At 40.4% G+C, this 20716-nt stretch overlaps 1 protein-coding gene across 1 annotated transcript; it reads right to left on the bottom strand.

The window, feature by feature from the left end:
* Nucleotides 1–9426: 9426 nt before the first annotated feature.
* Nucleotides 9427–18633, bottom strand: LOC148197502 (uncharacterized). The gene is made up of 5 exons (XM_088092145.1): nt 18620–18633; nt 16247–17171; nt 15859–16004; nt 14937–15729; nt 9427–9540 (listed from the first exon to the last, which is right to left on the bottom strand). The coding sequence occupies exons 1-5, from the start codon at nt 18631–18633 to the stop codon at nt 9427–9429; spliced, it is 1992 nt and encodes a 663-aa protein (XP_087948271.1).
* Nucleotides 18634–20716: the final 2083 nt, after the last annotated feature.

The raw sequence follows: 20716 nt of genomic DNA, 5'->3' as shown, positions 1-20716 counted from the left end.
AAATGAAGTCCATTAAAATACTATAAAGTAATGCACATTAAATCAACTAGTCATTCCAATTTGTGTGTATACTTCCTCGGTGCAGGCAAAGAAAAGAAAGGGGCTCCACTTACGTTCACTCCATTTCACCTCTCAATCTCCATCTCGGCATTTTCAAATTGACAAGTATGTTGCTCCCTTCTCCAGACCGTGACACATCACCGTTTCTCCAATTAAAACCAAAGCCCATCCTGCGAGCTGCTGCCAAATGAAATCCACGTGCTCTTCATTCTCCAAGTAATAAATGAAATGCACTGTTGCTACACTGCTGCCAACGTCACGGACACATCTCCTATCAAATCAGCTTACTACTACTCTTAAAGAAAAATAAAGACTCCATCCGTGCTGCTGATAACAGTTGAAAAACTGTTATTTTAATGATTAAAATTGACACTAAAAGCAACCTTTACACTTAGAAACTAGCTTGAAATCATGCTTTTCTTTATATTTTTGGAAATAAGAGAGCTGGACAGGTTTATGCTTGATTTCAGTGTTTTTGTGCAGGTTTTAAGGTGAATTTGGTGAAAGAAGTGAAGAAGGAGAGAGATGAAATCAGAAAAGACAACAAAAAGTGCAAAAGGAGAAGCCGAAGTCACCGCTCAGCGGCAGTTTACCGCTGAGCGGTACTCAGGAGTTTGCGGGAGGTCCGCTGAGGGGAGAAAACAAGTCACGCACTCACCGCTGAGCGGTATTTTACCGCTGAGCGGTACTCTGAAAGTCACGGGAGGTCCGCTGAGGGGCAAATTGGCCGCTGAGGGGAGAAAACAAGTCACGCAATCACCGCTGAGCGGTAGTTTATCGCTGAGCGGCACTTTAATGGGCTTGGACTTGACTTTTTGTAATTTACGAATGATACATAAGCTTTAGGGTTTCCTAGGGTTAGGCATCTCTGGCTGGAACGAGGCAAACACTCTCTCTACCACCCCTTTGAAGGAGGATCTTGGATGCTGAGGCTTCCGCTTCACCTTTTTAGGGTTTATTCTTTCATTCTTTCATTGTAATTCATCTAGGTTCACCATGAATATGGTGAACTAACCTCTTTATGTTTGTTGGGGAATCAATGTAGTCTTGTGAAACTCTCATATATGCAATCTGTTTTTACATCTTTTATTTAAGATCTATGCTTTCTTTCATCATTAGTTAGGGTTTTTCCTCTTTGTTTAATGCTTGCATGGTTTAACTCATTCGATGCATGATTATTGGTTTTGTCGATACGGGAACGTACGGGGAAGTCTAGATCCGGGGAATTTCTCCCAATTTTATATTCGTTGTCGTTAAGCTCCTGTACTTATGAACTAATCATTAGGAATGCTAGGAATTGTATGAACTCGTGATTAGGGAGAAGCCTTCTGGAAAGGTACATTAGAGAGTGGCATTAACAATGGTGATTTGATCGTTGAATTCCTAAAATATATGAGAGTGGATAAGATGAAATTGACCCCCAACAACATATCCATACATAAATTTCATTGAAAGTGTTTATTTCTTGTTTTGCCATTGATCACAATTCATGCATACATGTTTATTTTCTGTCTTGCATTTTAAACCCCAATTAATTCGTTTGTAAGTCTTAGTTAATTAAGAAATCACATAACTAAACTAGGCCGTGAGTCCTTTGGGAAGAACGATACTTGGTCTTACCAAGTTTTATTACTTGAACGATTCGGTCATACTTGCCGATTGAAAACAAGTTTGTGACATCATAATTTGGTGTTCATAAATTTGTCCATCAAGTTTTTGGCGCCGTTGCCGGGGACTCGTGGTTTAACTGGTTAATTTGTGTGATTATTAACTATCTTTGACTTATTTTTTTTTATTTTATTTTTAAATTTCGAATTTTTATTTTATTTTATTTTTTCTGTTTTCTGTCTTTATTTTCTGAATCTTATATTCTTTTATATTTTTTTGTGCTAACCAAATCTTCTAGGGTTTTGTGTTCTTGTGTATGCAGGAGGCAATTCGAACTAGGAGCAAGAAGACAACAGAACCGTTGCTTGAAGGATTAGAAGACAGTAGACGGAGGAGAAGAATCAGAACATCTAGAGAACTTTTTCCTCCTCCGGAAACTCTGTTGCAACCATCACCACAAGGTTCTGACAATAGCATAGAAAATATGGAGAATAATCATATCAGAAGAACTCTTGCTGATTACACTAATGTAGCTGGACCTCAACATTTTAACAGCATAGCTAGACCTAGAGTCAATGCAGCCAATATGGAGGTCAAACCAGCATTGATCCAACTGGTGAAGAGTAATCAATTCAATGGATTATCTCATGAAAGCCCATATGAGCACCTTACTACATTTAATGAAATTTGCAACACAGTGAAAATCAACGGGGTGCCAGACGAAGCAATCAAACTTAGTTTGTTTCCTTTCTCATTGGGAGGCAGTGCTAAGCTTTGGTTGAACTCTTTTCCAGAAGGAAGTTTCACAGAGTGGGAAGCAGTGGTAACAAAGTTTTTGAACAAGTACTTTCCACAATCAAAAGTGACAAAAGGCAAGCAAGAGATATCTTCATTTAAGCAGGGCATGGAAGAATCACTAGGGCATGCATGGGATAGATACAAAAGTCTGCTAAGAAAAACACCCACGCATGGCTTTGAAGAACAGGAAGTAGTCTTAACTTTCCTTGGAGGGCTTGGTTCACAAACCAAGATGATGCTTGATGCCTCAGCAGGAGGCAATATTAAATGGAAAACTCCAGAGGAAGCTATAGAAATTATTGACAACATGGCTACTAGTGATAATGAGCTCAACAGCGAAAGAGGAGTTCCTATGCAACAAAAAGGGGTTCTCCAATTACAGACACATGATGCCTTGCTAGCTCAAAATAAAATTCTAACTCAACAGCTGGAGACTCTGACTAAAACTCTTGCACAATTACCTAAAGAGTTGAAAACTGCTGCACAGGTGCAAACTCAGTTGTGCGAATTATGTGGAGGTGATCATATCAATGGTCAATGTGCTTTTCCAGTGGAGGCCTTGGAGGATGTTAATTTCATGGCTAATCAATTTCCATACCGTCAAGGGAATTACAATCAAGGGTGGAAACCACATCCAAGCATTGGTCAAGGACAAACTGGGCAAGCAAATCAATATAATAAGCAGCAGCAACCAACCTTTTGGCAACAGTTATCTATGCTTAATGAAAAATCAACAAGGTTGGAAGAAACTCTTCAGCAATTCATACAGAAAACCGAATCTTCTCAAAAGAGCACTGAAGCTGCTATAAAGAATTTGGAGATTCAAATGGGTCAGATTACCAAGCAATTGGAAGAAAGGCCAAATAGAAATTTTGGGGCTAATACTGAGGTTAACCCTAGAGAAGAGTGCAAAGTGGTAAAGAGTTTGAATGAAGAGATAATTGAGTTAGAAGAAGGAGAAACAGAAGAAAGAAGAGAAATAGAGAGCAAAAATAATTTTCCTTTTCCAATAAATCAAGAGAAACAAATGGATTTCACAGAATTATTCAGAATGGTGGATAATAAAGCACCTTGGGAACAGATTTTACAGAAAATTGCAGTTTACACAAAATCTGATGAAGAAATTTCTACAAAGAAGAGACGTAGAGATGATGGGGCAAAAGAGTGTATAACTGTTAAGAAAGAGTCATTCCCTCCTAAAGCGTCAGATCCAGGTAGTTTTTCTATCCCTTGTACTATAGGGAAGAAAAAGGTAAAGAAAGCTCTCCTTGATTTAGGTTCAAGTGTTAACTTGATACCTTATTCTTTACTGGAGCAAATCGGCAAAGTTAAAATGAAACATGCAAAGATTAAAATAGTAATGGCCGATGGATCTTCAAAGGAGCCATGTGGGATTGTAGAGGACATTATAGTTTGTGTTGGCAAACTTCAGTTCTTGGCAGACTTTGTGGTGATGAAGATGGAGACTGAGAAGATACCTATCATACTTGGAAGACCGTTTATGAAAACGGCCAGGGCTATCATAGATGTAAATGAAGGTATAGTGGTGCTCCAGGATAGAGAGGAGAGAGTGGTGGTAGATGTTTTCAAAGATGAGATGCAAGCAAAGGAGGAAGAAGCTAGTTATAAAGCTGCATTTCGAGATGCACCCATGACTAGCCATAAAGATGAAAATCTTGAGGTTTCAGGTAACCATTGTTTGTTGTTTCAGGTACCCAAGGTAGAAGAGATTGGAAGAGGAGAAGAAATTCCTAGAGACTGGAAGAAAAGAAGACTCCAACTTGGCACACCTGTTAGAATCAAGAACAAGTTGTGGGTTGTGAAGGGCTTTAAAGAGAAGGAGATGATAGAGATAGAGTCTCTATGTTCTAAAAGAACCAAAACAGTTCAAAGGAAACAGCTGAGGAGTTGGTGGAATAACAACATCAATTACAAAGAAGATGGAACTTGAACTTTATTGGGTCAAGCTAATGACATTAAAAGAGCGCTTGCTGGGAGGCAACCCAGTGAATTTAAAAACTTTTGATTTGGTTTTGTAATTTGTAAATTGTGAACATTATTTTTGTATTTATTTGGTTGGATATAGCATCTACTGAAGGATGCTAGGTGGTTAAGTATCTACTAAAGGATACAATGGCTGTAACACCTACTGATGGGTGTTGGTGGATTTTGGGTCAGGCTCGTGACGTTAAACAAGCGCTACCTGGGAGGCAACCCAGTTGATTGAATATTTCTGTTTGTTTGTTTTAGTTAGGGTTTGCATAAGCATTTTGAACATTGAATTGCAGGGAGCGAGTGAGGGGCATGTCTAGGAGGCACGTAGGTTAAGAAAAGAAGGAGAAGAGCACTTCACGAAAGTGCCGCTGAGCGGTACTTTACCGCTGAGCGGTACTCTCGCAGAATAGGGTTTTTGTTCCCCTTAGCGGGACCCGAGCCCATTAGGGTATTTTTAAACCCTAAGCTACGCATTCTCTCACACTTTCAGACTTTTCTTTGCACAAACACTCCCACATACCTTCTCCAAGGTTTTCCACATCTTTTCACTCTTCCCTCTTAAGAAAATTTCTCTTCCACTCACTTTTTCACTAGTGTGCCATCAAAGTTTGGGGTTGGGAGAGAGCATTCTAGCTTGGAAGCATTCTCATTGCATCTAGTATCTCCACCCAAGTAAGTAAAATGCATTTTGTTCATTCTAGGGTTTTTGATTTTGAATATGATTGTCAAAGCATGAAGATTTAGGGGTTTTGATTTCTTTGCATGATTTGATGATATATTTGATGTTTGAACCGATTAAACTGCATGATTATGAACTGGAAAACTGAAAATTGCATTTGGGTGGAGTTAGGAAAGTTTTAAAATAGATTTTTCAAAAATCTGCAGAGTTACCGCTGAGGGGTAAACTGCCGCTGAGCGGCACTCTGCCAGATTTGGTTTTTCTGGTCTGAAATGTGGTACTGGTGGCGCTGAGGGGAAATTCTGGCCCTCAGCGGTGGTTTAGCTTCGAAAGGAGTTGTGTTCTGTGTTTTACTAATGATTACCATCATGTTCTGTGGTTTGGTTTTGTGTTTTGAATGTAGGAATGGCATCCTCATCCGGAAAAAGATTGAAAACCATGGCAAACAAGAGAAAGGAAAAGGAACCAGAGCAACCCCACTCTAGTAGGTTCCTCTCTAGGAAACATGAGAAGCACTTTAAAGTGGTTCAGGACAGGAGACTTCTGATGGAGAGAAAGGTTGGAATGATACCTAACCTTGCTCCTCAATTTGGAGAGCAAGTTTTAGGGAATGACTGGGGAAAGCTAGCCACTTATCCTGCACCGGCCAACATAGCTGTGGTTAAGGAATTTTACACCAATGCAAAGAAGATTGGTGATTATCCAGCTGAGAATTATTTGGGCTATGTTAGAGGCCATGCTATCAGGTATGATCCTGATTCAATTAATAATTTTCTGGACACTGTATGGGCTGGTGAGCAGTGCCAGTTTGCTCTTTGCATGGAGGAAGGTGCTGATTATGAGGATGTAGAGAGAGTACTGTGTATACTTGGAGGACACTTCCAAAGGAATAGATCTGGCTCAGTGGTTAACATTAGGAGGACAGATTTGACTCCTCTTGCAAAGTATTGGATGGCGTTTTCTCATGCCAACATTCAGCCATGTTCACATGTGTCAGATATTACTCTCAGCAGGGCATTCTTCATCTACTGTGCTATCAGAAACTTGAATGTTAATATTGGGCAGGTGATAGCTGATGAGATTAGTGTGTGCGCCAATACTTCAAACAACAAAGCACCACTAGGACATCCTTCTTTGATCACGCACCTTTGCAAGATAGCTGGGGTGGACACTTCTGCTCCACCTTTTGAGAGGCCAAGAAAAGCTATTGATGAGGCTTACTATAGACAGTACTGTGGAGGTGATGATGCAGCTCAGCCAGTTCCACCACGCTGTGCTCGTAGAGAGAGAGGGCCAGCACAGAGCCCGACATCTGCTGAGACACATGAAGCAGAGCCATTCCAGATGAGGGACATGTATATGTCTCTTATAGGGGCTCAGTTGCAGTCCATTCACAGAGGGCAGGTGGCCACTGCTGAGATGATTGTGGGGATGTATGATACACCTCCAGCCCACAGGTGGACTATGGATGAATTCCATAATGTGGTAGCTTGGCCAGAGGAGCCAGTGCATGGAGGAGGAGCTGAAGCAGCTGAAGCTTCAGCTAGAGATATGGAAGAAGATGAAGCTGATGAGGATGATGCATTTGAAGATGATGCAGATGAGGAGGAAGAGGAAGATACAGAGGACAGCTCAGATTGATGAGGAGTTGAGATAGCATTTACTGATGAATGCTATCATGTGTTTATGCTTTGTGGTTTAAGTTTTCTGAACTTATTTGTTTTTGTTTTAAATTAGGGTTTGATGTACTCTATTTGAAACCTGGTTTCTTGTGATGGTTTGCTATTAACTGTGATGTTGTGATAAATAATTCTGAATGATGCTTATGATTAACTGATGTTGAGATGACGTGCACATTAAAATGCTTATACAGGTGATTCACAAGTTTTGTGAACAAATGCATGATATCATGATTGTGATTGTGAAATTAAGCAGGATGTGTATGTCAAATGTGAATGAGCTTATGTGTGAGATTTTGAGCTCCAGAGTTGTTATTGTTGAATGCTATTACTTTGAAAGCATGAATGATTTTGCCCAGGTTTTCTATGATTGAATTAATTGCATGTTTTGCATCACATGATCAAGGCCATTTGTTGAAAACCTTTTTATTGGCCAAATTCATACAATTAGCCCACTAAAAGAGAACACTTTGTGTTCTATCCTTTGAACCCTTAGCCTTGAATATACACTGAAAACCCTTAGTTGAAAATCTTTACCTTGAGTTAAGTAGAAGATCTTGTGTGGTATTGTTAAATGTTCAAGTTTGGGGTTGTTGGGAAAACATGAAAAGCATTGAGCTAAGAGCTAAAAAGTAAGAATATGCAAAGAAAAAGAAAAGAAAAGAAAAAGAAGCAAAGCTCAATGCAAAGGCAAAAGAAAGTTGGGAAAGAATAAGATGATTGTGTTGTATAATTCTCTTAACTCAAGGATTTTGTGATCTAGAAAAACCAATTTTCTTGTTAGCCCAGCCACATTATAAGCCATAGAAAAGTCCTTGTGATGATGCATGCTTGTGAATGTTTTTGATTGTGGTAAAATGAAAGGCAAAGTTGATTCATGTAACATTGTGATAGTAGAGTGAATGAGTGATCATCTCTTATACACTTGAGTGTGAGTGAAACACTTGACTTAGTGAGGAAATATCACATGAACACATGAACATCCATGTTTAATTGATTGATCATTCATGAAAATAGCATTTGTTGGAATTTAAATGAATTTGTGAACACTAAAGCATGTGCACATCTTGATTGAACTCTTGGTCATAAGTTTGAGTGAAGTTTTTGCTTATCTTGAAAAGAAGATTTTTGAATGAAGTGAATCATCATATGAATTGGTTGAAGATAGAGTTACATCTTATTTGCTTGAGGACAAGCAAAGTTTTAAGTTTGGGGTTGTGATAACAGTTGAAAAACTGTTATTTTCATGATTAAAATTGACACTAAAAGCAACCTTTACACTTAGAAACTAGCTTGAAATCATGCTTTTCTTTATATTTTTGGAAATAAGAGAGCTGGACAGGTTTATGCTTGATTTCAGTGTTTTTGTGCAGGTTTTAAGGTGAATTTGGTGAAAGAAGTGAAGAAGGAGAGAGATGAAATCAGAAAAGACAACAAAAAGTGCAAAAGGAGAAGCCGAAGTCACCGCTCAGCGGCAGTTTACCGCTGAGCGGTACTCAGGAGTTTGCGGGAGGTCCGCTGAGGGGAGAAAACAAGTCACGCACTCACCGCTGAGCGGTATTTTACCGCTGAGCGGTACTCTGAAAGTCACGGGAGGTCCGCTGAGGGGCAAATTGGCCGCTGAGGGGAGAAAACAAGTCACGCAATCACCGCTGAGCGGTAGTTTACCGCTGAGCGGCACTTTAATGGGCTTGGACTTGACTTTTTGTAATTTACGAATGATACATAAGCTTTAGGGTTTCCTAGGGTTAGGCATCTCTGGCTGGAACGAGGCAAACACTCTCTCTACCACCCCTTTGAAGGAGGATCTTGGATGCTGAGGCTTCCGCTTCACCTTTTTAGGGTTTATTCTTTCATTCTTTCATTGTAATTCATCTAGGTTCACCATGAATATGGTGAACTAACCTCTTTATGTTTGTTGGGGAATCAATGTAGTCTTGTGAAACTCTCATATATGCAATCTGTTTTTACATCTTTTATTTAAGATCTATGCTTTCTTTCATCATTAGTTAGGGTTTTTCCTCTTTGTTTAATGCTTGCATGGTTTAACTCATTCGATGCATGATTATTGGTTTTGTCGATACGGGAACGTACGGGGAAGTCTAGATCCGGGGAATTTCTCCCAATTTTATATTCGTTGTCGTTAAGCTCCTGTACTTATGAACTAATCATTAGGAATGCTAGGAATTGTATGAACTCGTGATTAGGGAGAAGCCTTCTGGAAAGGTACATTAGAGAGTGGCATTAACAATGGTGATTTGATCGTTGAATTCCTAAAATATATGAGAGTGGATAAGATGAAATTGACCCCCAACAACATATCCATACATAAATTTCATTGAAAGTGTTTATTTCTTGTTTTGCCATTGATCACAATTCATGCATACATGTTTATTTTCTGTCTTGCATTTTAAACCCCAATTAATTCGTTTGTAAGTCTTAGTTAATTAAGAAATCACATAACTAAACTAGGCCGTGAGTCCTTTGGGAAGAACGATACTTGGTCTTACCAAGTTTTATTACTTGAACGATTCGGTCATACTTGCCGATTGAAAACAAGTTTGTGACATCATAATTTGGTGTTCATAAATTTGTCCATCAGCAGCTCTACGTGCTTCCTTCTCCGTGACTCACTCTTGCTTCAATGCTTCCAGCCGTGTCATCATTTCCCAACTCCAAGTGCTCCGCTTCTCTTCCAGCTCCACCTTGCACGTTGCTTAACTTCCATAAAACAAAACTCAATCACCGGTACATCTTCTAAAGAAAGAAACACTCCTTTTTCCTAGTGTTCGAATATTTCTTTTTCTTTTATCCAAAGCCAACGAGGTAAATGTGAATGAATCAGCGGGCACTAAACAAAGCTGACAATTAAATTTGAATCAGAGTTCATTCTCAAAGGAAAAGAACAACTGTGCAAAAGTGCTTCAGCCATTTTTTTTCATTCCATCCGCCAATTGAGAATAGCGTTTTAGCCAACATAAAAACTCCCCCCCAAAAAACCTAGACCGAGAGAGTAAAACGTGCTAAAAAGTGTGGCGGTTGGGCACCCTCTTCTAAGACCGTGTGTCCCTTTTTTTAGGGTAGGGTCCACACAAATAAAACCCTAGGTGCCAAGTCATTAATTTCTACTTTTGGGTCTAATCTAATTTACCAAAAATTGACCCAAAATATAAGAGTTGATTCAAAAATTCTAAACTACTGAATTACAATTTAATTAATTCAAAAATGTCTGTCTGGAGAGTCTTGAACTTATTTGGCAATCTTCCTGATGTCCCAAAATGTATTTCCGAAATTTTCCTGCACTTCAAAAATGCACTTAATCAGCTCAGAAAATCCAAATTAGCACAATTACAAATTTCCGACCAAATTAAGCAGAATTCGGAAAACAGGGAAATAACAAACAATTAAACACAATTCCCTGGTTTATTTAAGTGCAATAAACTAAATATAATTCAAGAAATAACGACTCATCAAAATAGACCACACTTAGTCTTTTGCACTCCTTGGCAAAACGAAAACGAAAACCAGGGAACTACTCAAACATCAGGAAGCTGACACAGACTCGAAAGACAGGCAACAAAGACTCCAAAACAGAAACACAGTTGCACAATTCTCACAAAATCTGGACGGTAAAAAGTATAGGCAGAATCCCACACAGAGTCAATGAAAGCAAATACTCAAAGAATCATCCAAACAGTTCAGTACAAGGAAAACATTCAATCAGTTCAAGAGATGAATCAAAAGCAACAGAGCCTCACAGATGCACACAATTAGTGTTTCTCTCAAGTGTTTAAGGTAAATCAGTGTCACTCAATGCGCTCAAGAAAGCAATCACAAATAGACTTGGCAAGCCTCTAATATCAACACTCAAGCACATACGCATGTTCAAATCAAAAGGTCTTTTCATGGTTGTAATGGGGCCAAGGACAAGGGAGGATATATCTGGATAAGAAGCTACAAACCATAAGGAACAAAGGAGCAATGGGGAACAAGTGTAAACACATTCAAACACACCCACAACCTCTAATTCCATCCTCTTCTTGACTCCATTATTCACAATTATTCACATTTTTTTTTTCACTATTTTTCTACTCTTCTTTTTTTTTTTCATCTTGTCTCTTTTCTTTTCTCTCTTTTCAAAACAAAACTGTAAAAGACAAGATACACATATATTTACCAAAACAAAACAAGAAGAGGAACCAACTAGCCAACTCATCAGAAACCCCCAAGAGACCACACTTGTTCCCAAAACACTTCCAAAGCTCCAAAATTCCCTAAGGTTAAGGTAATCATGGTTTTTCACTTAGGGCTAGTGTATGAGCATTCGAAATAAAGAAATGGGGGAAAGTATAGGCTCAAAAAGGGTTTTCAAAGGATTAGAACAAGGTGAGCTTATTTGGCTAGAGAGGCTCAAGAACAAAACTGCCTTTATCACTTCCAAACATGCATATCAATCAAGAATTATCAACAAGAGTCAAGCCAAGGCATATGTGCAAGCAATCAAGAGACATATCACACACAAGAAAGAACATAAAGTGGCTCAAATTCTCACACAGGGCATTTGTGTCACAATCAATTCAACTCTCAAACATCATGATCATCTTCCAAGCAAAGAAAAGCAAGGAATCCAACATCTCAGAGTATCAATGAAGTGAAGGAAAACTGACAACCTAACCACAATCCAGAATTTACGAAAAGCATGCAAAACTGTACACAAGACACAACAAACTACATAAAAACTGAAACATGAACAAAGAAACAACCTCCCCTAATAGACCACACTTAAACGACACAATGTCCTCAGTGTGTCACAATCAGTAGATCAAACAATCAAAACAATCATCAGATATCGACAAAGTGCAATAAAAGTGAGGAGGGAAGGAGAAGAGAAACTCCTTGAGTCAGATGGGAGGATAGGTGGGGTGGACCAAAGGCGTCTCCTCCACCACTACATCCACTAAAGAAGGGTTGCTGAGGAAAGGCTTCAGTCTATGCCCGTTCACCTTGAAGCTTTTAACTGTGGATGGACCTTGGATCTCTACTGCACCATAAGGATAAACATTAGTCACAACAAAAGGTCCAGTCCATTTTGATCTCAACTTACCACCCATGAGGCCGAGTCTAGAGTTATACAATAAAACCTGTTGGCCAACCTCGAAGTCCTTTCTAACAATAGAACTATCATGGAACTTCTTTGTCCTTTCCTTGTAGAACTTCGAGTTCTCATATGCCTCCAATCGGATCTCATCCAATTCATTTAATTGCAACTTTCTTTCCTCTCCAGCTTGGTCCATGGAGAAGTTGCAAATCTTCACAGCCCAATATGCCCGATGCTCAATCTCGACCGGTAGGTGACATGCCTTTCCGAAGACAACCCGGTAGGGAGACATCCTTATCGGTGCTTTGTAAGCTGTCCTGTGAGCCCAAAGAGCATCGTCCAACCTATTGCTCCAATCTTTCCTGTTGGGCTGGACAATCTTCTCCAAAATCCTCTTAATCTCCCTGTTGGAGATCTCAGCCTGCCCATTTGTTTGGGGGTGGTATGGTGTAGAAATTCTGTGCGTCACCCCATATTTCTTGAGCAAAGCTTGCATGGATCTGTTGCAAAAATGGGTTCCTTGATCACTAACAATTGCTCTAGGTACTCCAAACCTGCAAAAGAGGTGAGATCTAACAAAATCTACAGCAACCCGAGCATCATTAGTCCTGGTGGCTCTAGCTTCCACCCATTTTGAAACATAATCCACAGCAAGGAGAATATAACAGAAACCAAAAGAAACAGGAAAAGGACCCATGAAATCTATACCCCATACATCAAACACCTCACAGAACAACATAGGTTGTTGAGGCATCTCTTGTCTCTGTGAAATTGATCCTCCTGCTCTCTGACAAGGTTCACAAGTGCTGCAAATCTTCTCCGCATCTTTGAAGATGGAAGGCCAATAGAAACCACAGTCAAGCACTCTGCGAGCTGTTCTCTGTATCCCCAGATGACCACCAGGTGAGGAGGCATGACAAAACTGCAGGACCGAGTCAATCTCATGGTTCGGAATGCATCTCCTAGTAACCTGGTCACTGCACAACTTCCACAGATATGGGTCATCCCAAACATAATACTTAGAATCACTCTTAATTTTAGCAATCTGAGCACGTGATGCTAAGGGAGGAAAAACAGAAGCAACCAAATAATTTACAATGTGTGCAAACCAAGGAGTGGGGTGAGAGTAAGAAATCATCAACAAACTCTCGTCAGGATAGGTATCTTGTATGGGCAACACGTCAGCTTCATTCCCAACTTTTTCAATCCGGCTTAGGTGGTCTGCAACCAAATTTCGTGCTCCACTCCGGTCTTCAATTTGCAAGTCAAACTCCTGGAGCAATAGCATCCACCCGATCAATCTAGGCTTTGACTCCGCCTTTTTCAACAGAAACTTTAGAGCTGCATGGTCAGTATACACAATAACAGGTGATCCAAGCAAATATGACCTAAACTTATCAAGGGAAAAAACAATTGCCAACAACTCTTTTTCAGTGGTGGTATAATTTGCCTGGGCAACATCCAAAGTGCGTGAAGCATAATAGATCACTCTCGGCAGCTTGTCAATTTTCTGTGTCAAGACAGCCCCTAATGCATAATTAGACGCATCACACATGAGCTCAAATGGGGCTGTCCAATCCGGTGCCTGAATGATAGGGGCGGTGGTCAAAGCTTCCTTCAGGCAGTCAAACGCCTGCTTGCATCTGTCATCAAAAGAAAAGTCAATATCTTTCTGCAGCAGTCTGGACAAGGGAAGCGCCTTCTTGCTGAAATCTTTGATGAAGCGCCTGTAGAAACCTGCATGTCCAAGAAAAGATCGCACCTCTCGCACGCAAGAGGGGTAAGGCAACTGCGAAATCACAGATATCTTAGCAGGGTCTACCTCTATTCCCTTTTTAGAAATGATATGCCCTAGAACCAAACCTTGTCCAACCATGAAGTGACATTTCTCAAAATTGAGAACAAGGTTTGTTTCTATGCATCTTTTCAAAACTTTTTCCAGACTGTCTAAACATGCATCAATGGAGGATCCATACACAGTAAAATCATCCATAAACACCTCTATGCAATTCTCAAGAAAGTCGCTAAAAATGCTAAGCATGCACCGCTGGAAGGTACCAAGGGCGTTGCATAGACCAAAGGGCATCCTCCTATAGGCAAAAGTGCCAAAGGGGCAGGTGAATGTGGTTTTTTCTTGATCCTCAGGCGCAATATTTATTTGAAAGTAACCAGAAAAACCATCAAGAAAACAATAATGAGATTTACCTGCCAGGCGCTCCAGCATCTGATCAATGAATGGCAGGGGGAAATGATCTTTCCTGGTTGCTTGGTTGAGCCTCCTATAGTCAATGCAGACTCTCCAACTGTTCTGCACTCTAGCTGGGATAAGCTCATCCCTCTCATTCTTCACCACAGTGAGGCCAGTTTTCTTGGGCACAACATGGATGGGGCTAACCCACTGACTGTCTGAAATAGGGTAGATGATCCCAGCTTGCAAAAGCTTGGTCACCTCCTTCTTGATGACGTCCATGATCACGGGGTTTTGCCTTCTTTGTGGCTGTCTCACTGGCCTTGCCCCATCTTCCAAAAGAATTCTATGCATGCATGTAGATGGGCTAATACCAGGTATGTCAGCCAAACTCCAACCAATGGCCTTCTTGTGCTTCCTCAGCACACCAAGTAACTTCTCCTCTTGAACAGAATCAAGGGAGGTGGAAATGATCACCGGTTTCTTCTCATCATCCTCCAAGTACACGTACTTGAGGTTATCTGGGAGCTGTTTCAACTCAAGAGTAGGTGCCTGCAAGTCAGATTCATTTGTACTTCCTACAAAGTGGTTAGTGCATTCTGACTCCAAAGAATTCACAGGTAAAGGCGGAACACCTATCTCATCAAGCTCCAAATCCATATCCATGACAATTACATTATCAACATCATCCATATCAAAAACATCATCAACATCATGGATATCAAAATTCTCTTCAAAATCAACATCATTCTCAAATTCAGATTCAATGCATGTATGCAGAGAAGATAGAAAAGAATGCTCTTTCTTATGCAAAGAATCAAAATCATCAACAACATATTTATCAATAATGTCATCCAATGCATCGATCCTAAACAGAGAATGGTCCTCAGCTGGAAATTTCATTGCATCAAGGATATTAAAATGAACAACAATATCAGCAAATTCCATAGACAAAGTTCCAGCATACACATCGATCTTAGTTCGGGCAGTTTTCAAGAATGGCCTGCCTAAGATAATGGGAGCGGATCCATGAGAGAATCCCTCCTCCATTTCCAAAACATAAAAGTCAGCAGGAAAAATCAATTCACCAACCCTAACCAAGACATCCTCTATGAAACCTGCTGGGTGGGTAACACTCCTATTGGCCAACTGAATGACCACACCCGTGGTTTGCAAAGGACCAAGAGACAAAGATGCATATATAGACAAAGGCATGACATTAACAGAAACACCCAAATCAAGCATGGCATTTTCAAATTTATTGTTTCCAATCACACAAGGAATGCAAAATATACCTTGGTCCTTGCACTTTTCAGGGATGTGCGGGACCGACTTACCAATAAGCGCAGATACATTCCTTCCCATGCTAATTCTCTCATTTCCCTTCATCTTCCTCTTGTGTGTGCACAACTCCTTCAAGAATTTGGCATACTTCGGTATCTGCTTGATGGCATCGAGTAGAGGTATGTTCACCTCTACCTTCCTGAAGGTCTCCAGAATTTCCCTATCCACCTCTTCCATCTTTTTGCTAGGAAGTGCCCGTGAAGGAAATGGTAGAGGGATAGGTCGGTCAACCAATGGAGAAGGTGCGGCAGCAGTGGTGGTGGAAGAGGGAGAAGATCCACTTGAAGAAGAACCACCGGCTGGAGAAGAAGATTCACCCACCTCAAATGCCTTGCTCGGACCGTCATGGTCGTTCTTTCTAGGACAAGTAGCAGGCATGGGTGTAGGTGTAGAAGCGGGCTCTGAAGGCACAAAAATCTGCTTCCCTGATCTAAGGGTTATGGCACTCACATTCCTTGGGTTCTGCACAGTTTGGGATGGTAACTTATCCGAATTCTGAGACTGCGCCTGGTTTATCTGAGTAGCCATCTGACCCATCTGGTTAGTGAGACTCTGTATGGAAGCTCTAGTCTCCTGCTGAAACTGCAGTTTTGCATAGTCATCTGTCTCACTAACTCTTCGAAGGAAGGTTCAGACGAAGTGGAAGGTTGGGCCACTGGCTGGGTAGGTGCCTCTTGTTGCTGCTGTTGTTGTTGCCTCTGGTGTTGTTGCATTGGTGGAGGCACATATCTGTTAGGTGCTCCAGCATTCTGGAAAGGTGGTGCCTGCTGTTGATGCTGTGGCGCATTGTTCCATCTCAGATTGGGGTGATTCCTCCACCCTGGGTTGTACCTGTTGCTGGATAAGTCATGATTTTGCTGTTGTTGTTGCCTGTTGTTGTAGATGTTCGTAGCATAAGCCTGAGGCGCATCAGAGGTAGCAGAGTGCTGCAAAGAAGGACAAGCATCTGTATAGTGGTCACTGGAAGGACAAATAGCACATAGTCGTGCAACAGATGCAGATGGAGCTGCAGATCTCTGGTTGGTAGTCAACTGTGTCACCATCTTCGTAAGAGAGTCAATCTTTCCTTCCAACTTGCTTTCAACAGCTGATAAAGACTGGGCAACAACATCATGTACGCCCCTCACCACAATGGCATCATTCCTGGTGCTAAACTGCTGGGAGTTGGAGGCCATCTTCTCAATCAATTGCCTGGCCTCAACAGGTGTGGTGTCTCCAAGAGCTCCACCACTGGCAGCATCAATCATACCACGGTCCATGTTGTTCAAACCCTCATAGAAATACTGGACAAGGAGATGCTCAGGTATCTGATGGTGGGGACAACTAGCACAAAGTGTCTTGAATCTCTCCCAATACTCATATAAGTTCTCTCCACCAAGCTGCCTAATCCCAGTTATGTCTTTTCTGATAGCTGTGGTTCGGGCTGCTGGAAAAAATTTATCTAAGAACAGCCTCTTCAGATCATCCCAGCTAGTGACGGATCTAGGCGCCAAACCATACAACCAATCCTTAGCAACATTTTCCAATGAATGAGGGAATGCCTTCAAGAAGATGTGCTCTTCAGGAACATCATGTGGTTTCATACTAGAACAAACAATGTGGAATTCCTTCAAATGCTTATGAGGACTCTCACCTGCAAGACCATGAAACTTGGGCAACAAATGGATCAGTCCAGTCTTGAGAACAAATGGAACGCCCTCATCAGGATATTGGATGCACAAGCTTTCGATACGAAATCAGGTGCAACCATCTCCCTAAAAGTCCTCCCACGAGGTGGAGGTTGTGCCATATTGTTCTCAGTGTGAAAAACAACAGAATCAGAATCAGAATCGCGTGCAGATGCAATAGATGCAGTAGATGCAGTATGCACAAAGTACTCAGCAGTGGGATGCACAGTATCCAATGGAACAGACTCAAAAACAGACTCTAAAGATAAATTTCTAGAATGCCTAGCTAACCTATGAAAAGTTCTATCAATCTCAGGATCAAAGGGTGGTATAGGCCCAGGATTTCCCCTAGTCATGCACTAAGTCACAACACCCCAAAATCATGAAATGATATCACAAAAATTTTGAACACACAAAACAACCTAAACAAACAAATCACACACACTCAAACATACAAGACAAAACACAACACACAAACAACACATTATCAACACAAAAGACCTAAAACTGAACCGTTGGTCCCCGGCAACGGCGCCATTTTGATGAGAGGGTCGCACCTCCCACAAAAGTTGTGCATAAAAGAATGCAGTATAGTACTAGGAAGTGACTCCTAGGTCGTCTCTCAAGGACCAAATGTGGTTCAGTCTCAGATCAAACACATAGTGGGGGGGTTTTGAAAATGTTTTTGTGAATGCAATTTAACTAAAAAAATGAAAATTAAACACAACCGAATATAAATAAAAGCATTAAAATGAAACTACAACAGATAAATATCCAAACACAATTCAAGCTGTAAAAATGCAACGATTACACTAAAACATTAAATGCACAACATTGTCATCTATTCTACACATTCACCATCAAAAAGAAGAAAAGCATTTAAACATACAATATAAAATATTCCAAGACAAAATAAATAAAAGAAAATACAACTTTTCTACCGTTAACCATGACCCACACATCTACCAAGAGAATTTAAAATTTGCAAATGCTTCAAAAACAAACTCCTTGACCAACCAATTGCCGAGAAACTTTCTGGAAGAGGTGGTAAGAATCATGCAACAATTAAAGGCCAAGACCCCACTTCCTTTTCCTTCCCTTTTCTTAATTTTTTTTACACAATCAAATGATCATTCATGACCACCCCTGCACCGGACAGCAGCAACTATGTGACACCTCTCCATCCAATCTCAATTCATGCAAGAGCTCTCTTTGCTTCTACCCATGCACATCCCACACGTAACATGCCTATTTTCCTTCTACACTCAACCGCCTTAACTCCAATACAAACCAAAATGAATATTCTATTCTAAAGCAAAAGTTGATGGCTTGTTCACGGGTTCTGGGCCTTGCCCTTCCAGCAAAATTAAATTGAAATGAAGTCCATTAAAATACTATAAAGTAATGCACATTAAATCAACTAGTCATTCCAATTTGTGTGTATACTTCCTCGGTGCAGGCAAAGAAAAGAAAGGGGCTCCACTTACGTTCACTCCATTTCACCTCTCAATCTCCATCTCGGGATTTTCAAATTGAAAAGTGTGTTGCTCCCTTCTCCAGACCGTGACACATCACCGTTTCTCCAATTAAAACCAAAGCCCATCCCGCGAGCTGCTGCCAAATGAAATCCACGTGCTCTTCATTCTCCAAGTAATAAATGAAATGCACTGTTGCTACACTGCTGCCAACGTCGCGGACACATCTCCTATCAAATCAGCTTACTACTACTCTTAAAGAAAAATAAAGACTCCATCTGTGCTGCTCTACGTGCTTCCTTCTCCGTGACTCACTCTTGTTTCAATGCTTCCAGCCGTGTCATCATTTCCCAACTCCAAGTGCTCCGCTTCTCTTCCAGCTCCACCTTGCACGTTGCTTAACTTCCATAAAACAAAACTCAATCACCGGTACATCTTCTAAAGAAAGAAACACTCCTTTTTCCTAGTGTTCGAATATTTCTTTTTCTTTTATCCAAAGCCAACGAGATAAATGTGAATGAATCAGCGGGCACTAAACAAAGCTGACAATTAAATTTGAATAAGAGTTCATTCTCAAAGGAAAAGAACAACTGTGCAAAAGTGCTTCAGCCATTTTTTTTCATTCCATCCGCCAATTGAGAATAGCGTTTTAGCCAACATAAAAACTCCCCCCCAAAAAACCTAGACCGAGAGAGTAAAACGTGCTAAAAAGTGTGGCGGCTGGGCACCCTCTTCTAAGACCGTGTGTCCCTTTTTTTAGGGTAGGGTCCACACAAATAAAACCCTAGGTGCCAAGTCATTAATTTCTACTTTTGGGTCTAATCTAATTTACCAAAAATTGACCCAAAATATAAGAGTTGATTCAAAAATTCTAAACTACTGAATTACAATTTAATTAATTCAAAAATGTCTGTCTGGAGAGTCTTGAACTTATTTGGCAATCTTCCTGATGTCCCAAAATGTATTTCCGAAATTTTCCTGCACTTCAAAAATGCACTTAATCAGCTCAGAAAATCCAAATTAGCACAATTACAAATTTCCGACCAAATTAAGCAGAATTCGGAAAACGGGGAAATAACAAACAATTAAACACAATTCCCTGGTTTATTTAAGTGCAATAAACTAAATATAATTCAAGAAATAACGACTCATCACACTCTCTAAAGTACCTTTCAAGAAGGCTTCTCCCTAATTACGAGTTCATGCAATTCCTAGCATTCCTAATAATTAGTTCATCAAGTGCAGGAGCTTAACGACAACCAATATAATATTGGGAGAGATTCCCCGAATCTAGACTTCCCCGTGCGTGCCCGTATCGACAAAACCAATAATCATGCATCGAATGAGTTAAACAACACAAGCATTAAGCAAAGAGGAAAAACCCTAACTAATGATGAAAGAAAGCATAGGTCTTAAATATAAGATGTAAAAACAAATTCCATATATGAGAGCTTCAAAAGATTACATTGATTCCCCAACAAGCATACAAGGTTTAGTTCACCATATTCATGGTGAACCTAGATGAATAACAATGAAAGAATGAAAGATAAAACCCTAGAAAGGTGAAGAGGAAGCTTGAGCATCCAAGATCCTCCTTCAAAGGGGTGGAAGAGAGAGTGTTTGCTTCGTTTCTGCCAAAGATACCTAACCCTAGGAAACCCTAAAGCTTATATATTATTCATAAATTACAGAAAATCATGTCCAAGCCCATAAAAGTGCCGCTCAGCGGTAAAGTACCGCTCAGCGGTAAGTGCGTCTCGTTTCTTCCCCTCAGCGGCCATTTTGCCCCTCAGCGGATCTCCCGTAAGCTCCTGATTGCCACTCAGCGGTAAACTGCCGCTGAGCGGTGACTTCGGCTTCTCCTTTTGCACTTTTTTCACCAAATTCACCTTAAAACCTGCACAAAAACACTAAAATCAAGCATAAACCTGTCCAGCTCTCTTATTTCTGAAAATATGAAGAAAAGCATGATTTCAAGCTAGTTTCTAAGTATAAAGGTTGCTTTTAGTATCAATTTTAAGCATGAAAATAACAGTTTTTCAACTGTTATCACCTCTAGCCTTGAACATGATTTGAAAACCCTTGTTGAAAAGCTTTACCTTGAGTTAAGTAGAAAATATTTTGT

This window comes from Vigna umbellata, chromosome 5 (assembly GCF_029865625.1).
Source record: "Vigna umbellata cultivar VRB3 chromosome 5, Vumbellata_1.0, whole genome shotgun sequence".
Taxonomy (NCBI): Eukaryota; Viridiplantae; Streptophyta; class Magnoliopsida; order Fabales; family Fabaceae; genus Vigna; species Vigna umbellata.
This window is presented reverse-complemented; position numbering and strand designations above follow the sequence as displayed.

Bases quoted from the DNA above. Each gene is read 5' to 3' on its own strand.
- LOC148197502 (XM_088092145.1), bottom strand. The intron at 16,005-16,246 runs AGATGGAACAAT...AGAGCTTCCATA, and splicing joins GGAGGAATCACCCCAATCTG to CAGAGTCTCACTAACCAGAT. The intron at 15,730-15,858 runs GCCTTCAGAGCC...TTCTTCTTCAAG, and splicing joins TCAGGGAAGCAGATTTTTGT to TGGATCTTCTCCCTCTTCCA.